We start from the raw sequence: 22,563 nt of genomic DNA, 5'->3' as shown, positions 1-22,563 counted from the left end.
GTGCGTCTTTGTGGTTATTTGGTGTCTCTTTGGAGTCAGTTTGTGTCTCTTTCAGGTTTATTTTGGAGGTGAAACCTGGGGCCCTAAGCCTCAGTCTCACAATAACCCTTTCCCCCTCCCACCAATACATACTGTACTGTAGCAATGTGAAACCTTTGGTGGTGACGAGTCACAGAAATAACACAGGCATCTACAGTTTACACCCAAAAGGCCGACGACGAACTAGAACGCAACAGTTGTCAGATGGAAAAAAAAACAGATCTGGATGTTAAACTTATTATTCCAAAAAGGATTGAGAGTTTGAGAAGTGACGTCCTTCTGGGATGTTTTGGTGTTTTCCTCTCTGAGTGGCGGGAACACACAACAGGGATCATCATCAGGAACGTTCCACGTCTCGACTCGGCTCTTCAGAGTTAACACCAACCGTTTTTTCCAGAAGTCTTTTTTTTTCTTTCTTTTTTTTATTATTTCCATCTCCATCCATCATCTGTCAGGATCCAACCGATGCAGCAGAAATGTTTCGATTATACGGTGACAACACGTAATGAAGAAGTAGGAACAAGAAGTCTTCTTTTCTTTTACAGAGGGAAGACGAGGAAGCCGGAGAAGGTGGAGTACTGCCAGCCGCCCACCAGATTCCCCTTCTCCAGCTTCAGGTAGACCTTGTCCTCCTTGTCCAGGTAGAGCAGAACTCCGTTGGTGGCCGCCTCGCGAGTCACGTCCTTGTCCCCGGCGAAGGCGGAAATGACCGGTTTCCCGTTCAGCATCAGGTTCACCTGGACCGTCCAGAGCAGAAGACAAACAGTCAGAGGTAACAAGAGACAAGAAAACAAACAAGCAAATTGCATCGTTGACATTAGTGTTTCCATTAATTATTTAGAATTATTGTTTGGCATAATTAAATATTCTTTTGTTTTTTTCTGTGTGTTGTGCTGCGAGTTTTTTGTTGTTGTTGTTGTTGTTTTAAAGCCTTTTTGGGGTTTCGCAAATGAACACCCACAGAACAAGTTTTAATGCATTATTGTGTGAATTACGACGGAGTATTAGGGTCACATTGAGAGAAAAAAACAAAAAAACACAGACTTTGAGAATAAAGTCATAAATTTACGAGAATAAAGTCATACATTTCCTACGAAAGAAAGTCATATTACGAGAATAAAGTCATAACATTACGAGAATGAAGTCGTACATTTACGAGAATAAAGTCGTACATTTCCTACGAAAAAAAGGCATAACATTACGAGAATTAAGTCGTACATTTACAAGAATAAAGTCGTACATTTACGAGAATACAGTTGTACATTTCCTACGAAAAAAAGTCGTAAATTTACGAGAGTAAAGTCATAAATTTACGAGAATAAAGTCGTACATTTACGAGAATAAAGTCGTACATTTCCTACGAAAAAAAGTCGTGAATTTACGAGAGTAAAGTCATAAATTTACGAGAATAAAGTCGTACATTTCCTACGAAAAAAAGTCATAACATTACGACTAACTAAATTTACGAATTTATTCTCGAAGTTTGTGATTTTTTTTTTGTCAATGTGGCCCTAATACTCTGTTGTAGTGAATACCTTGTTATTAATGCACAAAAAGTGCAGTTCAGCAACACATGTAAATTGAATGCATCCAATAAAAGCATGAGATAGAGTGAAAATATTAAATAAGGCAATAAGAAAAGGTGCAGGAAACATTTTTACATTAGTTTATTTTTTTCACCTGTTTTCGAAAAAGTAAAATATGCAAAATCTGTGAAAATTGAAAAAATGTCACAAAGTTTGTGTTCACTTGCAGATTAGCTACTTGTTAAAAAATGATCAAAAGACAAACTTGGAAAAATCTTGTTTTCTATTTATTATCATAAAAAACTTTAAGGTGGAGTCTGTGGGTTTGTCTGTTGCAGTTTGTAAAAACAACGTTCAAACTGGGCCGCTCCTCTTGGGTGGTGGGCGCCACCCGAGGTTATGGGCCCGGCTTCACTCAGCTGTATTTGGGAAATTGATGGTAAATGGACTTGCACTCAACAGGCTTTACACTGTGTCACATTCACATTCAGTGTCTTCAGCGCCCAAGGACACTTCGACATGCAGGCAAAGGAACAGTTGGTGAACAACCAGCAGCTCCATCACCTGAGCCACAGCTGCTCTACTTCCTGTGTATCCACCATTTCTCCCGGCCTGACGACGTCAAAGTACAATATAGAACGTCTCTGACGACGTCCAGTCTCTATCTTGAGGGTAATTTATTAACCCTCCTGTTGTCCTTCTGGGTCAAATTGGCCCAGTCTGTTCCCTTCCTCCATCCTTCCTTCTTTCCACAGTCCTTTTTTCCTTCCTTCCCTTCATCCTTACTTCTTCTTCCTTCCTGTTTTGATCCAATTGACCTGATCTGTTCCCTATCCCTCCATCTTTCTTTCCTTCCCTTTTCCCTTCCTTCTTTCCTCCCTTCTTTCCCTTCTTCCTTCCTTGAACAAATCTATTCCATCCTTCCTCTTTCCTTCCTTTTTCCCTTCCTTCTTTCCACAATCCTTTTTCCCTCTCTGCCTTCCTTCCTTCCTTCCCTTCGTCCTTACTTCTTCCTTCCTTTTTAACCCAATTGACCCAATCTGTTCCCTCCCTCCTTCTATCTTTCCTTCCTTTTTCCCTTTCTTCTTTCCTCCCATCTTTCCCTTTGTCCTTCCTTCCTTCCTTCCTTCCTTCCTTCCTTCCTTCCTTCCTTCCTTCCTTGACCCAGGAGGACGACAGGAGGGTGTTACAGTAACACATCCAACTTCACCTGCGCTCTGTCATTGGCTGAGGAAAACACACCGACTACACCAAAACATCTAAATACCGACGGAGGAGATAAATCCCACAGACTCTACCTTCAAAATTGTCTTGGTTCAAAACTAAAAACATTTTACACAACAGACTGAGTTTCAGTGTAGATGAAGATAATACCTGTATGGTTTGACTCTGGTACACTTTAATGACGTGGAAGTTAAAACTGTAGATTCCTTTCCTTGGGGACAAAAACACTGATTCAAACGTGAAGTAGTTTCCTATGTTCACAAGAATCTGTGAGAGGAAGAAAAGAAAACACACACACAAACACACATTATGACAAAAGTTTTTCTCAAGTCAGCACTTTTAACAACGATGTCGGTTTAGGATTCAATATGTAAATGAGCCGTTCAACGCGGGATTCACTGTTGTGACTGCGAGCAGCTTTGTTCAGACTCACACTGAGTGGGACACACTTCACAAAATATTTAATTAAACTCTTTGTCTGGGTGGATTAAACACCCAACATTTAACTCTCCCAGCTGCTTCACAGGAAAACAAAATGGTGTTTGATCAGAGAAATGAGATGAGAAGTTAAACCTAGTCGGTTGGGAGGAGGAGGAGGAGGAGGAGAAGCTGCACTCCTGAATCCTGATGCTTTTTAGAGTTGACTCACCTTGATGACACATATGGACTGAAAGCATGAATGTTAGAGCTGCTGATGCACCGTGGATGTGGCAGTGAGGAAATCTCATGAGTGTCTCTGGTGGTAAATTTGGACGCAGCAGCAGCAGCAGATCTCCTGTTACCTGTGCAGCCTCAGACACTTGAATCCCACCTGTTCGAGCCTCGGCCTCCCCTGCAGCTCAGCTCGTCTCGGCTCACAAACCTTTGACAAATGTTGCTTTCATAGCAACAGCGTGCACATGATCCACACACACACCAATCAGATTACTTGCAGTGCGTTATGACACCAGAGGAGATCAAGTTATGTAATTCACACAGAATGAGAGAGAGAGAGGGAGAGAGAGAGAGATATTAAATGACATAATGTCATTTAATATTGTTGTCGTTTTTTATTATCATTTGTTACTGTCATCATTTAAGAACAATATGTGTATGTAACAACTTGCAACAGTCTAATGATGCCCAATCTTACCACACACACACATATTATATATATATTTTTTTAAGTTTCATGTCATTTAGACTATGACTATGAGAGAGAACTTGATCAGCTCACACACAGGTATAGGGTAAATCATTTTATGTATACTTTTTATTTATTTGTATATTGTTGTATATATTTGGTTTCATGAGTTGTATTGTGTCATTGATTCCTAATGCTTTGGCAACATAGTTCTTTTAACTGTCATGCCAATAAAGCAAATTTGAATTTGAATTTGAGAGAGAGAGAGAGAGAGAGAGAGAGAGAGAGAGAGAGAGAGAGGATAAGTAGAGTGACACCTTTACGCGCGGCCCACCGCTGTGTGACTAATCACATGCTCCTTGTTTCTGCTGCTGCTGCTGCTGCTGCTGGATTTGTTGGGGTGTATTATGATATAGTGATGGGAAGTGCGCGTGCGTGCATGTGTGCGTGTGTGCATGCGCATGGTGGGGGGGGTGGTGTAGCTCTGAGAGACACAACTTGATGGTGCGTGTGCATGCAGAGCTCTGCAGGACGCCTGCCCTCAGACACCGTCTCATCCAGACACTTGAAATGAACCTGCATGTGTCCACCAGAGTGCAAAGTGCAGCTCAACTCCTATAAACTGTCACCACACTGAGATTCAGCATGTATATGAACATTAATAAGTCACACATTACACAGAACAGCAGCGCAGAAATTCAAACTATCAGGTTTTTAAACTGTAGACGCAGGAGAAATAAAGAAAAAGAAACATTTCTATAGAGTAATAAAATAGTGTTTTTTTGACCTGGTCGAAGTAGATGATTCTCGTCTTGTTGCTCATCTCCGACGGCTCGTGGTTGTTGCTCCGGACTGCGGAGAAAGCCACCTTGGAGTTGGCGGCGCGCACCGAGATGCCGAGCGGAGAGGACGAAGCCTTCCAGTCCGTGGTCGGGTTGGAGTCGCACACCACGAGGCATTTCCCCTCCAGGACGATCGGCTCCGTGTCGTTCTGGGCTCTGGCCACCTCCAAGACCATCAGAGTCCAGGTCCAGCCGAGCACCTGCAGGACGAGGGAGTTCACCATGGCTCTCCTTCTCCTTCTCCTTCTCCTTCTCCTACTCCTACTCCTTCTTCTCCGTCTCCTTCTTCTCCTTCTCCCGCTGACAGATGTGCCAGCGCCGAGTCGACCGCTTCTCCTCCTCCTGCACCAAACCAAACCACACAAGTTTCCGAGTCCCCTCCACTGGTCTCTGCGTCTGTCTGACGCTGCTGGTTCCTCTCACTGGATCCACAGATGATGATGATCCATATCCGAGGGAGACGACACCACCATAATGATAATAAAAATAATAATAAACGAATCCCTCCGAAGTACAAACCTTATTCTGAAGTCCGATTGTTTTCCACGCGTCTCATTTTTCAGATTTGGATGAGACGGAACTGAACCACTTAGACGACGTGTTCTTGTGTGTGTGCGTGTGTGTGTTGTTTTATTAGTATTATTATTATTATTTTTAGATGAGTCTGGTCCGATGTGAAAAAGCGAATCAGTCGAAGAATCGTCCATAACCCAGCAGCTCACTCACTCCCACTCCGGAGAGCGCGTCTGACAGCAGCTCCGCTCCTCTCTCCGCAGTGATGTGCTGCATGCATGTGTGCGCGCCCAGCCAGCCATCCACTTTACGCACGCACGTGGTACTAAAAGTTATAATTAACTGTCCTTTTGTAATTTGCCAAAAAAAAAAAGGTGAATAAAAACACCTATATTCCTCTAAATCTATTTTTAAAAAAGCAGTCTCTGAACAAAGTGTAGATTCAGTGGCTGCCACCGATCTGATGGAGGATGCAGGAGCTGAGCCATGAAATAAAAAATGTCTCCAAACACATTTCCTGTTTTGACTGCCTCATACAAAACCAGAATTTGCCCTCAGGTGAGAAGAATTAGACTCTTATTTATATATAAACCCAGAGAGAAGAGCAGCCGTGTGTCCACTGACTGACTGACTGTGGCTGCAGTGACTCATCATAATCTCAGAGCTCAGGTGGGCTGCAAACCCTCAGGTCTGATGTGCAGCTGCACGGTCAGATAGACTGGTTTTCAGAGGTGGTGGAGGGGAGTGGAGGGGAGAGGGGGTGGGGGTGGTGGAGGGGGAGTGGGAGTGGGAGTGGGGGTAGGGTGGGGGTAGGGGGCTCATCTGCAGTGCTCGCTGTCTTTACTGTTTGGAGCAGGACTTGCAGGTGTCCACACAGCTCGTCTCATTAGAACCGGATGTTGAAGGATTTTCACACCTTTAAACCTTCACATTAAATTCATAACTGTAAAACCCTCCTGTTGACCATCTTCCTCCATCCTTCATTCTTTCCTTCCTTCTTTCCACAATCCTTTTCCCCTTTTGTTGTTCCTTCCTTCCTTCCATTTTTGTTTAATATTTATCATGTGGGAAAACCTAATAATTTGGTGTTGCAGCTACATACTACTAATGAAAAGCATGGCTATGGCTCATTTTACCCTGCCTCTACCAAGAACTGAGACACTTAGGAGAACTGTAATGTACAGAGCAGTGACGTATTGGAATAGGCTCCCATCAGATATGACCAACACTGAAAATAAATGGAGATTCAAAAAGAAAAGAAAAGAGGCCATTATTAGTAAAGAACTTACATTTTTTTAAGGTTTTGAAAAGTCAAAGTTGGTTTGTATTTGTAAAATATTTTTTATTCTTATTATTTTGTTTTATTTTGTTGTTTGTCATTTATCTAATTCTGTAAGTTATTGTTACTTCCTTCCTTCCTTCCTTCCTTCCTTCCTTCCTTCCTTCCTTCCTTCCTTCCTTCCTTCCTTCCTTCCTTCCTTCCTCTTTTGATCAAATTGACCTGATCTGTTCCCTATCCCTCCAGCTTTCTTTCCTTCTTTTTCCCTTCCTTCTTTCCACGATCCCCTTTCCCTTCCTTCCTTCCCTTCATCCCTACTTCTTCCTTCCTTTTTGACCCAATCTGTTCCCTATCCCTCCTATTATCTTTCCTTCCTTTTTCCCTTCCTTCTTTCCACAATCCCTTTTCCCTCCCTTCCTTCCTTCCCTTCGTCCTTACTTCTTCCTTCCTTTTTGACCCAATATGTTCCTTCCCTCCTATTATCTTTCCTTCCTTTTTCCCTTCCTTCTTTCCTTTCCATCTTTCCCTTTGTCCTTCCTTTCCTTCCTTCCTTCCCTTCGTCCTTACTTCTTCTTCCTTCCTCTTTTGATCAAATTGACCTGATCTGTTCCCTATCCCTCCATCTTTCTTTCCTTCCCTTTCCCCTTCCTTCTTTCCCTTTGTCCTTCCTTCCTTGAACGAATCTGTTCCCTCACTCCATTTTTCTTTCCTTCCTTTTTCCCTTCCTTCTTTCCACTATCCTTTTTCCCTCCCTTCCTTCCTTCCCTTCGTCCTTACTTCTTCCTTCCTTTTTGACCCAATCTGTTCCCTCCCTCCTTTCCTTCCTTTTTCCCTTCCTTCTTTCCTCCCATCTTTCCCTTTGTCCTTTCTTCCTTGACCCAGGAGGACAACAGGAGGGTTTACAGTAATCTCACTTTTTAAAAAATCTCCCTCCCCTCCCTCAGATGTGTCAATTAGTTTCACGGACTCATCTTCTCATTTAGCTGCTTGCTGGTTTCTCTCTCTCTTGTCCTCTGATGCTGCTAGTTGATGATGAGGATCATCACGTCGTCGTCGCCCAGAGTGTCCTACACGACTATTGACCAGAGATTAGAGCTGTGATCACACCACCTCTGTCCTTGTGTCACTACAGGCTCCAATAAAACAGCACATTGATTTTTATGTCCTTCCTCTGACTTGGACTCTCAACATTGTCTGAACTCCATCGGCTTCAGAAACCAGTCACATTCTCCTTCTTTATTTACACTTTGCTTTTAAAAATCCGTGAATACACTGTTTAAGATACAGTATATAAGGAAATAACAGAGTTGTGACATAAGTACCGTATATCATTAGCTATAATACCTCCTTAGAATACAGTACATGTCTGTCTCTATATATCTGACTCAGTTTATCACCCCCCTAGATAGATAGATAGATAGATAGATAGATAGATAGATAGATAGATAGATAGATAGATAGATAGATAGATAGATAGATAGATAGATAGATAGATAGATAGATAGATAGATAGATGTGTCCCTGTGAATACAAACCCGCCTCTAATTTTACTCATATGTAGTTAAGTTATTAGAAAGAAAGAAAGAAAGAAAGAAAGAAAGAAAGAAAGAAAGAAAGAAAGAAAGAAAGAAAGTTAAATGTAGTTTACAAGAAGGAAAAACAGTTTAACTCTCTCTGGAGCTCTAATAACAACAGGTCGGTGTCAGCCAATCAGAAGAGAGGAGGAGGCTCTGAGCCTCTCTTCTGATTGGCTGACTGTTTTCTGAGTGATCCAATAATAAGTAGAACAGATTTCATAATAAAACACTCAGAGAAACCAAATCCTGCAAGTTGTTGGATGGATGGTGGGTCCAGGTGGTGAGGGGGGCGGGGCTTAGGATAACTGCTGTTGTTGTGACATCACAAAGTGACAGGAAGTCCTGGCGGCTGGTTTTAAGGCTCAGTTTCTGAATACAGGCTGTGTGCATTTCTCTGTGGACTGAGGCTTTGATACTTTCACAGTATTAATATAGAACCTAGAGCTGCTTTATAATCACACTACACATGGACATCTACCTTTATACTGTATGGAGCTTTAACACAAACATCTACCTTTATACTGTATGGAGCTTTAACACAAACATCTACCTTTATACTGTATGGAGCTTTAACACAAACATCTACCTTTATACTGTATGGAGCTTTAATACAAACATCTACCTTTATACTGTATGGAGCTTTAACACAAACATCTACCTTTATACTGTATGGAGCTTTAACACAAACATCTACCTTTATACCGTATGGAGCTTTAACACAAACATCTACCTTTATACTGTATGGAGCTTTAAGGCCAAGTGTTACAGTGTCAGACAGACTTTATAAAATGAGCTAAGCGCTGTTAAACCAAAAATAATCTTGAATCCATTGTGTTTGTTGTTTGGGTTTTTATTTGCTTTCTCATTAAATCCTCACTTTATGAGTGCAGCTCTTTGAAGTTTGTGGCCGAACAACAACAAATCATTAGGTTACAGCGCGTTACGTGATGAAAACATAGAAACAGCCGACAACCAAATGACCCTGAACCCACGCACACACACACACACACACACACATACACACACACATACAGAGAGTGTGTGTCCTGTGCCAGAACACAAATTGTCTCACATATGAGTGTTTCCAAAAACAGGACACAGCGAGAGCAGCTTATCAACAGCAACTGATTTTTTCATGCAGATGTCGTCTGCATGAAACTACATATGAGTAAAATCAGAGGCAGGTTTGTATTCACAGGGACACATCTATCTATCTATCTATCTATCTATCTATCTATCTATCTATCTATCTATCTATCTATCTATCTATCTATCTATCTATCTATCTATCTATCTATCTATCTATCTATCTATCTATCTATATCTTTCTGAATAACAGCCATTTTGCTAGATCTGTGTCATCAGCCCATCTCTGTAACAAGCCTTTTGGTGTCTAATGTCGTGCATGTCAATATGTTTCCATGGCAATAAGAGTTTTCAGAGCTTAGAGGTGATGGCTTGCAATGTGAAGCCGAGAAACACCTTCCTGGGAAATTTAACACGTCTCCACATTAATTTAAGGAGATCGAATAGAAGAAAGAAAGAAAAGAAAAAACTGGAAATACAGTGTTTAACGTTGTCAGTTCAGTTTTCAGTGTCCCTTACGTCTCGTCACTCGTTGCCACAGAAATAAAAAGGGTCAGAGAGAGGGTATGTGTGCATGTGTTTGTGTGTGTGTGAGATCAAGCTTCGATACTCAACTGTGAAGTTAGAATTAGTCATGACAACAGTAAAATTAAGGCTTCATCTTTCACATGATGATAAGAAAATATTTATTATCAGCTAAATGGTTCACTAATATTACAGTTTTAGTTTCAGATACTTTTACTATTTTATGCAACGGGATACTGACACATTGTGGGAAGTGTGTTGTGTTTTCTTTCTTCCTGAGAATTAAATGGGAAAATCAAAAGAGCCGGTAGATTCAACAGGTAGTTACGTAATGTATCTGAGCATAACGACTGGGAACATGTAAGATACAATGAGATGAGATACGTCACGATACGATACGATATGATGCGATGCGATGCGATGCGATGCGATGCGATACGATACGATATGATACAATGATATGATACGATACAATATGATGAGAAGATGAAGTATGACAACATATGATAAGATACAATGAGACAAGATAAGAGAGGATACAATATATGATACGATACGATACAATACAATACAATACAATACGATAAGACAAGATACAATATGATATGATATAATACAAGATGATAAGAGAAGATACGATGTGATATGATAAAACAAGATACAATATGATACAATACGATGCAATACGATATGATATGATGCGATGCGATACGATGTGATATGATGCGATGTGATACGATACGATGTGATATGGTGTGATACGATGCAATACATGCGATACATGCGATACGATATGATATGATGCGATACGATATGATACAATGCGATGCAATGCGATGCGATACAATGCTACGATACGATATGCTGCAATGCAATGCAATGCAATGCGATACGATGCGATGCAATACGATACGACTGGATAAAATATGATACGATACGATATGATATGACATGATGACAAAGATGGACGAAGGAGCTGTGTAAAGCAGTGTAAAAGGACAAAGCTGCACTTTTAAGGTTAAATATGTGGCTCTATATGAAGGCCTCCGACCTCTGACCTCTCTCTCTGAAAACTATCAATCATCTCCAGTCTTCTCTACCTTAACTACTGGGCTTCACCTCACCCACTCTGCAGTTATTTCAACTTTGTTTCTTTTCTTGATAGATTTTCCCCCATCGTTCTCCTTTAGCTCTGGATCAGATCAGCTCCTCTCTGTTTCCTTGCCCTTCCTCTGCTATACATACAAATCTACAAATAACACCAAAATGACCTCTTGTTGTGCACTTGTGGAAAACCCAAAGGCTCAGCCGGGAATACGAACCTTTAACAAACGAAGCAGATGATGACACCTCTCAGATCTTCTTCCTGTCTTCTCTGTGTCTCTCTCTGTCTGTTCGTCTGTCTCATTCTTGTGGACGTGACATCTCAGTATCGATGGAAGTTCTGCAAATTCGGCACAAACCTTCAGAGATGAACTCATTAGACTTTAGTGGTGAAAGGTCAAAGTGTGTATGTGTGTGTGTGTTGCAGTACAAATGTCTCCAAAGCTTCACCATTTAAACTGTTGGTGTGTTGTAGTGTAGTTGGGCCTTTATTTACTATACAAGTCTTTTTGTTGCCTCATGGAAACAACAAAGATGCCAGACTCATGTTTGTAAAGCACACAGAGTGCTGCTGTTCATCTTTTCATCTGCGCTGCATTCATGAGCTCCTCAGATGTTTGGATTTCCCCAAGTTGGAGAGTTGCTCCTCTGACTTTGGTGTGCACAAGAGCTTTTAAGTCTGGATGTGGAAACAACACGGAGGCTACAAACAAAATGAGCTGTACTTTATAGCTCAGAGCATTAAAACACTGGTGCATTCACTGACACCACAGACATATTATTATTCGCATTTTCCTCTTATATGAACAGATCCAACGCAGGTAAAGAAATTGATTCCTTTTCCACTGTGTCCTGATGTTTCCTTAACTCATGTTCCCTCAACAGATGTTCCCTAACTGTTCCCTTATCTAATGTTCACTTATAAAGCAGTACTTAAGAACTTTCAATTTTGGTTGAGTTTGGCGGCGCCAGTGGCTCAAAGCGGTAGTGTTTTGCCTGAAGTAAGACTCCATTTCCCATGAGAACCAGCGCGTAGCGCCGTAAACACAATGATCTCCCGGTGCATGGAAATTAACAGAAGACGTCTAAACTAAGTTTCTGTTACCAGCGGATCATTTCTCAGTAAACACACACACAGTTCCTTAGTGTTGGTTTAAGTTTCCTTAACAGATGTTCCCTTAAGTAATGTTCCCTATAATGTTCCCAGTGTGTAATATTTGGCAAGGTTTATTAGCAAAATCTAAATATACTACCCATGAATATATTTGTGTATAATCGCTATAAAATAAAATCTGTTTGGTTTTTGTAGCCTTACAATTATTCTTTTATAGCAAGGGTCTTGCTTTAGAGAGTGTCGCCATCTTGCTCCGCCATGTTTGTACGGCAGCCCGAATGGAAAATCCAGCAAGTCAGCATAAATAAACCAATGAAGAAGAAGGCGGAAGGAAAGAAGGAGGAGGAGGGAACAGCAGAGAGAGTGAGTTTAGTAGTTAGTTGGTGGATAATAGTGAGAATTTTGAGTTAGAACCCTGAAATGGTTTTGCAAAGTTTTTTTGTCCTCGGAGGCCACCGTCACTTTGCCAATGGGAGGGGTGAGCGCAAGCGAGCACTGCAATCTTGAATCTGGACACTAGATGTCACAGTTTTCCCCCCATTTTAAACACTGGACCTTTAAGTGATGTTCCCTAAACTGATGTTCCCTTAATTGATGTTCCCTTAATCAATGCTCCCTGAGCTGATGTTCCCTAAACTACTGTAATGTTCCCTTAACCTGTGTTCTCTAAACTAATGTTCTCTTAAATGATGTTCCCTAAATCAATGCTCCCTAAACTGATGTTCCCTAAACTACTGTTCCCTAAACTAATGTTCCCTTAACTAATGCTCCCCTAACTGATGTTCCCTTAATCGATGCTCCCTAAACTGATGTCCCTTAAACTACTGTAATGTTCCCTTAACTGGTATTCCCTAAACTAATGTTCCCTTAACTAATGCTCCCCTAACTGATGTTCCCTTAATCAATGCTCCCTGAACTGATGTTCACTAAACTACTGTAATGTTCCCTTAACTGGTGTTCCCTTAACTAATGTTCCCTTAGAGGGATAGTTCAACATATTGGCGAATTATACATTGCCATAATCCCTATAGTCGTAGCAGTAGGTTCGTTACCTTTAATTGTTGGTGCAAGCTAATTTTAGAACGGCGGAGCAGAGCTGCGAGCTGCTCAGAGCTACACTACGGAGGCTCATGGGATTTCTTAGTTTCCCTCATCAAACTCATCAAATACACAACCCAACAACTCCAAAACGCTCAAGGTGGACAAGTTGTGACCTGCACATTCACCACGCTATGAGATAATAACACAACGTTACCAGACAGAGTTGTTTTAGAGGGAAATTCATGCAGTTTTTCGGCCAGCAGTCTCTGCATTTGCCTCGAAAACAACTCCGTCCAAGAAACCAAGAAATCCCATGAGCCTCCGTAGCGTAGCTCTGAACAGCTCACGGCTCTGCGCCGCTGTTCTAAATGTTGAACTATCCCTTTAACTAACGTTCCCCTAACTGATGTTCCCTTGGAGTAGGGAGCACTCTTTGTGTACACTGTTGATCAGATCTCACCTTCTTTGACGGTAACATGTACTTATTTACACATTTACTTCTTCTGAGCCTCACATCATTTTCAAACAGCCCCAGTTTTTCTTTTCTGCTTCTCTTCAAGGATCCATGTTGGAAATGTGAGTGTGTGTGTGTGAGTGTGTGTGTGACTCAGTCCTGAATCACTGGCATATCTGTGCAGGACAAAATGATATTGGCAGGAAGGCAGCCTGTGATTACTGTCATTCACTCCACGCTCTCAGGAACGATTCCTAAATTGTTTGCGAGAATATAAACGGTTACTTATTTTGTTGGACACCCACTTAAACCATCCAAGGGCAACAGCAGCAGCAGCAGCAGCAGCACAGGACAAGAGACTCTGGCTCTTTTTTCTCCATTCACTGTGACTTCTGATTTTGACTGAAATCTCATTTTAGGCCATAAATGCTCCATATAAAACGTATTCTTTCAGACAAATGTGTGCAGGATCCTTTGTCCTTTGTTTAAAAAAATAAATAAATAAAACAGCTCCGACGTGACCTTGTCGTTGTATGTGTCAGAAACCAGGCAACACACTGCTTTATCACAACCACTCGTATCACACACTCGTATGTCAGGCTGAGCTGGAGTTCAGTAATTCAGTGATTAGAAATCTAGTCGAAGGAGAAATCCTTTCATCAGATTGTCTGTCTGTGTGTGTGTGCGTGTGTGTGTGTGTGTGTGTGTGTGTTTGCATGCGTGCGTGCATGCGTGCAGCCAAACCTCCCCTCCAGGTGAAAAGATGTCTCTGAAAAATATTTTTTTTTACTTCTTATCTGATAGGAAACAAATCACATTAATATTTCACCCGATGCCTCCAGCAATTATTTCCCCTCAAAATGCCTCTGACTTCTCTCAGGAATCGTTTCATCGTCTGCTGTAAAATACAAATAAAAAGAAAATTAAGGAGACCCACCACTGGGATGAAAAGAACAACTCTCTAAGGAATTTAATTAGCAGTCGAAAGGAGACTCTGCTGCTCTGACCATGTAGGAACCGCCCTGTTCCTATACATAATGATTGACTTTAGTAATCTTCAAAAAGACAAAGACTGTCATTGTATATACTTTAACACTAATTAAACTTAAATCCAAAGTTGTCAGAGCTGTAAAATAAGCGAAAACCAGCGACTCCGGCCGTCAATCACACACTCACAGGCACCTGTCGTCTCTCAACATTTCAGCTGAGCAGATTTTCTGGAGTTCGTCCGTCCGTCCGTCGCCTCAACAGATCGATAATCAACCAAGACTCTAATTGAATTTACATTTGAGTCTCGAGGCCTTGAAGAAGCGAAGTGGTGGTGGCAGCAGCAGCAGCAGCAGAAAATGTTTGTCAGGTTTGTTCCTTTTGTGAAGCCTGGATTCACAGCAGAACAAAACTCTTTAAAGCAGAGAGAGACATTTATCAAAGCGTCGCCTCGGCCGCTCGGCAGAAGAAGAAGAAGCTCCTGCTCCGTTCGACAGTCGCTGCTCATCGCTCACATCTTCACCAACATGTGGTGAAGTTTACAGCCTGAGAGTCAAAATGAAACAAGCTTTATCTACTGTACTGATGATACTGATATATAATCAATAAATCATTGCATGGCATGCACGCATCAAACCACAGTGAACTACCAGAGTATCTATGTTTCCATCATTCCAGCATTAAAGAGGAACTAAGCAGGATTTCTCCCATGGCTATGCTACATTTTTACCTTAAAGGGATAACGAGGAGTTTCTATTTGGTTATAAAAAAAGTCTCACGTTAATGTGGATGTATCTACGCTACCCACACTTGTTAATGGGCCTATTTTCGATATCGTTTTAGTCCAGTAATTTTAGGCCAAAAAAGGGGTCAACGTTAAACAAATTGCAACAGAAGCAAACTCAACTGATTTTGTATCCTCAACATGTCCTGAGTGAGGGAAAAAAAGCCCCGAAGAATCCCATTAGGGAAAAGTTTCGAAAAACACCCAAACATATCCCATTTATACGCATATAAAAAATTTTTTTCACGTGTATAGGGTAAAATTTTTAACCTTTAGATATCTCCATGAAAATTACTGAGTTAATTACTGACATTAAGACAAACAAAAAATGTATTACAAGTTTTTTGAAATTCTTTGTTAACATGAGCAAATTTGCATAAATGTGTATAAATTTGCATAAATTCCACCGTTTTGACGGCACATGTATATATGAAGTTGCTGTGGTGGTACCGGCATGAAAATTGGAATGAGTTGACTCCATCGGTCAACCGACAAGTTGACCACTTTAAATTTCAAGATGACTGCAATTTTTCAAGACAGCCACATCCTTAGTAGAGCAGGTATGACATGAGCCAACAGTGCATAATCCAATTACATATGGCTAATTTGCATACATACAACACCTGATCTAAACATTGAGTAGAGCAGGTGAAAATGTCTTGTTCAATCTTGTTAACATATAATATGTTAACAAGATTGAACAAGACATTTTTTAACTGTAATATGATATTACAGTTAAAAAAGGAACCAATTTAGGCCCATGAGCATTAATAGAGACGGAGCATGTCATACCTGCTCTACTAAGGATGTGGCTGTCTTGAAAAATTGCAGTCATCTTGAAATTTAAAGTGGTCAACTTGTCGGTTGACCGATGGAGTCAACTCATTCCAATTTTTATGCCGGTACCACCACAGCAACTTCATATATACATGTGCCGTCAAAACGGTGGAATTTATGCAAATGTATACACATTTATGCAAATTTGCTCATGTTAACAAAGAATTTCCAAAAACTTGTAACACATTTTTTGTTTGTCTTAATGTCAGTAATCAACTCAGTAATTTTCATGGAGATATCTAAAGGTTAAAAATTTTACCCTATACACGTGAAAAAATTTTTTTATATGCGTATAAATGGGATATGTTTGGGCGTTTTTCGAAACTTTCCCCTAATGGGATTCTTCGGGGCTTTTTTTCCCTCACTCAGGACATGTTGAGGATACAAAATCAGTTGAGTTTGCTTCTGTTGCAATTTGTTTAACCTTTTCTCATAAAATGACTGGACTATTTTGTCTCTATCGTTATTTTGTTATTATTAGTGGTGGCGGAAATGCTGGTCGAGCCGACCAACGTTTCTTTACTTTCGGTTTTGTGGCGAGTCATGAGAATAACGCAGCAGAATCGCCGTTTATGGTCAGAACTACGACGGTATGTGATCGTCTTCGAAGCTCTGACTTTAATTCTTGATGAATGAAAACATGAGTCTGTCTTGCGCCGGTCAAAGAATTTTACGGTGCGCGCAGAGGCTCATAAATGTAGTGTGAAAGCGCTTCGCTTTTCCAAAACTCCTCGTTGTCCCTTTAATTAAAAAGCTCCAGACTAATTGTGATGGTTAACTACATGACTTGTGACTTGTTAGGAGTGAGAATGGAGGCTCTCTGTCTTCACCTGGCGTCTCACGGCAGAAAACCAACCTTGTAACATAAGTGTAGTTACTCAGCTGCTGCCCCGGTGTCCCAGCTCTCGTCTCTGCGGCACCGCAACACAAACGCGCTCCGTAACTCGTAATCTTTTGTTTATGACAGTTAAGACTACACAAATATACATGTTGTAACATCGTATGTGTTATACAACGTTATCCACCGTTCCATGTGTGGCAAGGTGAAGAGGGCCCGGGCGGGGATTGAACCCACACCTCCCGGGTAAGAGTCATGCGCGCTTGCCAGTCACCCAAAGGGACATCCCTTTGGCCAAGTAGCCAGGGCACATGATCAATTGGAGGCATAGTGACAGGAACCTCAACTGTCACACATGTATTGATTTTTTTCGTAGGCTTCGTTGTAAACAAATGCACATGGCCAGGCAGACGGCTAGCAAAACAGCGTAAAAGCGACCGGGCTTGCATAGTTCCTCTGACTTAAAAATGCCTTATGGAAACAGTAAATCTCGACTAAATGTGATGAATATCAACAAAAGGTTTATCCTGTCTATCTCATCGGATTTTCTTTTGATAGATAAAAGGCTTATTATGGGATAAAGGTGAATCTCGATCACATTTTACGTCAGTTCTGCTGTATGTTTTCTGCTTTTCAAAGACATGACGTGAGTCAAGTGTCTTTCAACCACGATCTCCCAGAACTGTTTGGAGAGCTGCTGTTCCCAAACCACAGGCCGCCTCCGATGTGTTTTCACGGCGCCGTCTTCTGATGACAGCTTGATGTGTCACTAACTTGATGTTAGTTGGCACATGAGCTCTATGGGAATGGCTAGTGGCTACGTCATCACATTCTAAAACATCACTTCCGTGTCCAATCGCAGGATATTCAGTATAGAAACAATAGGCAGAGCCGGGTCAAAAACACCGTGGGAGCTTTCATTTATGAATAAATAAACATATATATTCATGTATATGAATTCAATGCACAATGTAGCATATACAGTATATATATATTTTTTTTTACCGTAAAAAAAAAAAAAAAAGAGAGAGAGAGAGAGAGAGATGAACGTAACGCGGGACGAAAGTAACAAAGCGATTTTCTCCGAGCCCATATGTCTAACTTTGTCAGCATGTACATCATGTATAACCTAACAGAAAGAAATCTTGAGGTTACGTCTCACTTTGACCGAGTTACAGTCAAGAACCAGCTGTTTTCAATGACTGAAAGTGAATTCACTCGGTGATTTATTTCGATCGATCAGCTGTGTTTACCGTTTCAGGTGTCATAGATGGTTAGACAGATTAATTAGTCCTAACACATCCTAAAGTTTGACTTGTCAGAGTTTTTCAGTATAGAAGCAGCTCAGGTTTAAGTGTCGGGAGTCACTGTGGGGACGAAGGAAACAGCTGTAAAGTACCTCGTCCCTCTCTTTTCTACAGTCGTAAACGTAAACAATGCGACTGTATACATGTGTAATACTACCGGAGGAGGCCAGTGAACCAGTGGATCGCGGTGGTCCAGTCACGGAGGTAAACGTTAGTTAGCTAGTAGCTAGCGCTAAATGTTAGCTCATATAACGTCTATGTAACTTATAAATGATTGTGTGTGTGTGTGTGTGTGTGTGTGTGTGTGTGTGTGTGTGTGTGTTGGGGGGACAGCAATGAAGAACATGCATTGCTGTATACGTTAGCAGCAGGAGTTGGACACGGAAGTGACTCGTGACGTCACACTAGCCATTCCCATTATAAATTGTGCAGTATTTATCATTTGTTGGTAGATGCGATCCATGATTGCAAAAAAGCTAAATTAACTTGCCTGGCGTTCGTAGCGATCAGTGGTTTCAAACGGCAACGACTCCTGACAGCGGCTCGTCACTCTTCTGGCTCGTGCACATTCATTTTTGCGATTCAGTGCAAAAATGAATGGAAACACCTTAAAATGCAAGAGATGTATTTGATCCCAAAATAGCGTATAACGTCACTTCGTACAGATTTTTCATTAAAAGCTCTGGGATGGAAACACACTTGCACCGGCTTCATTCACATTAATATTTTTGGAGGTGCCTCAGGTGATTCGATTGACAAGTGGAATATGTTTCCTGTTCTCGAACAAGAGATGGTGTGATGCTGCAGATATGGCGGCTGCACAAACGTCTTGGTTTTCACTTCCCTGCCCAAATTATCAGGTCGCAGCAGTAACACCATCAGCCTGAAGAGTTCTGACTTCTCACCTAGTTTTCACATGATGAGTTCAATTCACAGTGAAAACAGACGGAGAAAAGTTGATGTGTTAGTGTCACATTATCACCACGGCAGAGATCTTAAATACAAAATACAATTAATTACAGTACTGTGCAAAAGTTTCAGGCACTCTAAGTAAGTAATAATGCTTTCATGAGTTGTCTTTACTTATGGATGAACTTCATCCAGAGTTCAGTCGACAGAAGGAACCTGAATCAGATCATAATCATGATGCTTTGTCTTTGCATCTTGGAGAACTTGTTATAGTTCATCTCCTGTGGATTGAGGCTCAGGTCTCAATGTCTTCTCTCTCTTCATGTGATCCCAGACTGACTTATGTTGACTCATGTTCAGATCTGGACTCATTAAAGGGATAGTTCACCCAAAATTCAAATTTCACTCATAATCTACTCACCCTCATGTCGACTAAGGGCTGGGAGAAGTTTCAGAGTCCTCCGTGCCTTCTCTGAGTTACAGCAGGGCTCCGTGCAGCACTGCATGTATTGTATTGTATTATAATTTCAGTGATCCCCATTAGCTGCTGGAAAGTCCAGCAGCTAATGGGAGTATTTAATAAACATAAACATAAACTGCATGTCCATATGACGGTTGAGAACGGAGCTCACTTTTCTTCGTCCAAAAAGACACTCCAAAAAACAAAAGCGGAAGCTCCCAGTGTTGCTCTTCCTGGTCCGTCCAAATCTTGCGCGATTTGCATTGATTCCCAGTTCACGGCTCCGCAAATCGCACGAGATTCCGGCAAAGCAACACTGGGAGCTTCCTCTACAAACAAGCTTAAAACATAGACTTATTTAATTTTTTCGGAACAATTTCTCATGTTGAGGCTTCAATACAAGAGGGACATTACAGACGAGCAGCATGGAGGTATTTGGATGTTTTTTGGTGTGTCTTTTTGGATGAAGAAAAGTGAGCTCCGTTCTCAACCGTCATATGGACATGCATGAAATTTGAATTTTGGGTGAACTAACCCTTTAAGTTCTTCTTGTCGATTAAAACAGTTATTTCTGACACTGGCTGTAATTATAGAATAAATGTGGGACCAATCAGAGGCCTCTCTCTGATGGTGGAGAAAAATTCAAACCTCTAAAGGGCCTACAACTTTTGCACATACTGTAAATACATATATATATATATCTCACCTTGTGATACACCTGGGGTTCTGTATATTTCTGCAGCTCTCTCGACCTTCAGGCTCCTAAAGTTTCAGTTCTGCCCTCTGAAACCTTCAGCGGAGGGATGTTGGTGTCCTGTAGGAAAACATGCAATGTTTGGGGAAAACACTGGACATGAGTAAATAAATATAGATATTTTATACAATTGTTAAACATTTCAATTTGGAGACACTGGAACTCAAAATAAAAATAAGGATTCATTTACAATGAGAAATCCAATATTTGACTAAAAGCTGTTTATTCCTGACATCAGGGTGAGTGTGAACCAGTGAACAAAAACAACGAGTGGAAAGACACTAAGACACTTATAATTCTCATTATTTGATAAGATTATAGTCATATATAACATGTGACATTACACATCGATGATTATTTGATCAAATATCATGAGAAGAAGAAGAAGTGAGTGCAGCAGCTTTTGGCAGGTGAACTGCAGCTGGTGAATTGTGACCGTGAACAACTTTTCACTTTTTTGTTCAATGTGATTTTTTTTTTTTTTTTGCTTTTATTCCCTCAGATGCCAATTAAGCAGCAGAATACTCAGGACAAACAACCCAGAATAGAAACGAATTCCAACATGGCAGCACAAACAGTTCTGCATCAGCTTGTGTCTCTGTGTCCTTTTGTAAGAAAAAACTGTGTAAAGTTGGCTAACAGTTTACAAAGAGTTGTGATTTTCGACTTTGACGTGTGACATTAGGAAAAGTGCAACTTTAAAGGGATAGTTCACCCAAAATTGAAATTTCACTCATTATCTACTCACCCTCATGTCGACTAAGGGCTGGGAGAATTTTCAGAGTCCTCCGTGCCTTCTCTGAGTTATGGGGGGGTCCGTGCAGCAGTATTTGTCCATATAATGGTTGTAAATGGCGCTCACTTTTCTTCGTCCAAAAAGACACACCAAAAAACATCCAAATACCTCCATAGTGCTCGTATGTAATGTCCCTCTTGTATTGAAGCCCCGAAATGAGAAATTGTTCCGCCGGTTATTTGCACTGACACAGGAAGAGCAGTGAACTGAGACACTGGGAGCTTCCGCTACAAACAGTACAGACGAGCACTATGGAGGTATTTGGATGTTTTTTGGTGTGTCTTTTTGGACGAAGAAAAGTGAGCTCCGTTCTCAACCGTCATATGGACATGCAGTGCTGCACGGAGCCCCGCTGTAACTCAGAGAAGGCACGGAGGACTCTGAAACTTCTCCCAGCCCTTAGTCAACATGAGGGTGAGTAGACAATGAGTGAAATTTCAATTTTGGGTGAACTATCCCTTTAATAAAATAAATCTGCATTAATTTATTTAATAATAATAATAATAATGGCAGTGCAGCTGTTTCAGGTCTTTGTATTGTCTCACTGTCATATCCTAATGGGACAGAATACAACGCAGTCACCACTGATGAGCTTTGTAACACCCGTGTGACACCGCTGTATCATCAGCTGATTGGAAACAGGAATTAAAAAAGAGGAGAAGGAGAACAGAAGCAGGTTGTGAGACGCTGGCGTGTGATGAAAGCGTGAAGACACGAACAAAGGCGGAAAAAAGATGAACAGATGGTTTTAAGCAGCAGACGTGAGACATGTTTCAGATCAGGTTCACACACACACAAACACACACATTCAGCAACCGTCTGAGAAGCTGCTGCTGGTTTTTCTGCTGCCAAATCTTTGTTCCCTCAGACGAACAGAGAAGTACGGTGGCTGACGAGGGAGAAGGTAACGGTCCAAAACACTTCGTAAAGGAGAAACGAGACGATCTGAAGATTCATTAACACAAACAAAACAAACACTCTGCAAATCAAAAGATAAAGATAAGCTGCAAGGAACCAAAACAAATGAATTAAAAGCAAATATGCTATAATTAAGAATGTAAACATCTTTGCCAATGAACTTTATCCACAGAAGCACATAAGTATAGTTTAATCATAGATGAGTCATAGTTCTGTATTAAAGGACCAATATTTTACTTTTTTACCAGTGTTTTATTTGAAATGTTGAACCATGAGAAGATCAAGTCTAAAAACCATCTCAGTGTTAGTTTTCCATCTTCCTCTTTCAGCTTCTCTCTGGAGCTTTATAACAACAGGTCGGTGTCAGCCAATCAGAAGAGAGGAGGAGGGTCTGAGTCTCTCTTCTGATTGGCTGACTGTTTTCTGAGTGATCCAATAAAAACAGAGCAGATTTCAGAATAAAACACTCAGAGAAACTAAATCCTGCAAGTTGTTGTTGGATGGTGGGTCCAGGTGGTGAGGGGGC

The 22,563-nt window shown here is 41.1% G+C and overlaps 1 protein-coding gene across 1 annotated transcript; it reads right to left on the bottom strand.

Annotated features, from left to right (window-relative positions):
• Positions 1-455: 455 nt before the first annotated feature.
• Positions 456-5,004, bottom strand: cbln4 (cerebellin 4 precursor). Its single transcript, XM_085783170.1, has 3 exons — positions 4,700-5,004; positions 2,940-3,056; positions 456-776 (listed from the first exon to the last, which is right to left on the bottom strand). Exons 1-3 carry the CDS (start codon positions 4,976-4,978, stop codon positions 579-581), a joined length of 594 nt encoding a protein of 197 aa, XP_085639296.1. The 5' UTR covers positions 4,979-5,004; the 3' UTR covers positions 456-578.
• Between the last annotated feature and the right edge of the window lie 17,559 nt (positions 5,005-22,563).

Source organism: Trachurus japonicus, chromosome 7, assembly GCF_045865225.1.
Source record: "Trachurus japonicus isolate A0001 chromosome 7, Traja_1.0".
Classification (NCBI taxonomy): Eukaryota; Metazoa; Chordata; class Actinopteri; order Carangiformes; family Carangidae; genus Trachurus; species Trachurus japonicus.
This window is presented reverse-complemented; position numbering and strand designations above follow the sequence as displayed.

Bases quoted from the DNA above. Each gene is read 5' to 3' on its own strand.
- cbln4 (XM_085783170.1), bottom strand. From the start codon at position 4,978: ATGGTGAACTCCCTCGTCCTGCAGGTGCTCGGCTGGACCTGGACTCTG. The intron at 3,057-4,699 runs GTCAAAAAAACA...TTCCTCTCACAG, and splicing joins GAATCATCTACTTCGACCAG to ATTCTTGTGAACATAGGAAA. The intron at 777-2,939 runs GTATTATCTTCA...TGGACGGTCCAG, and splicing joins ACCAGAGTCAAACCATACAG to GTGAACCTGATGCTGAACGG.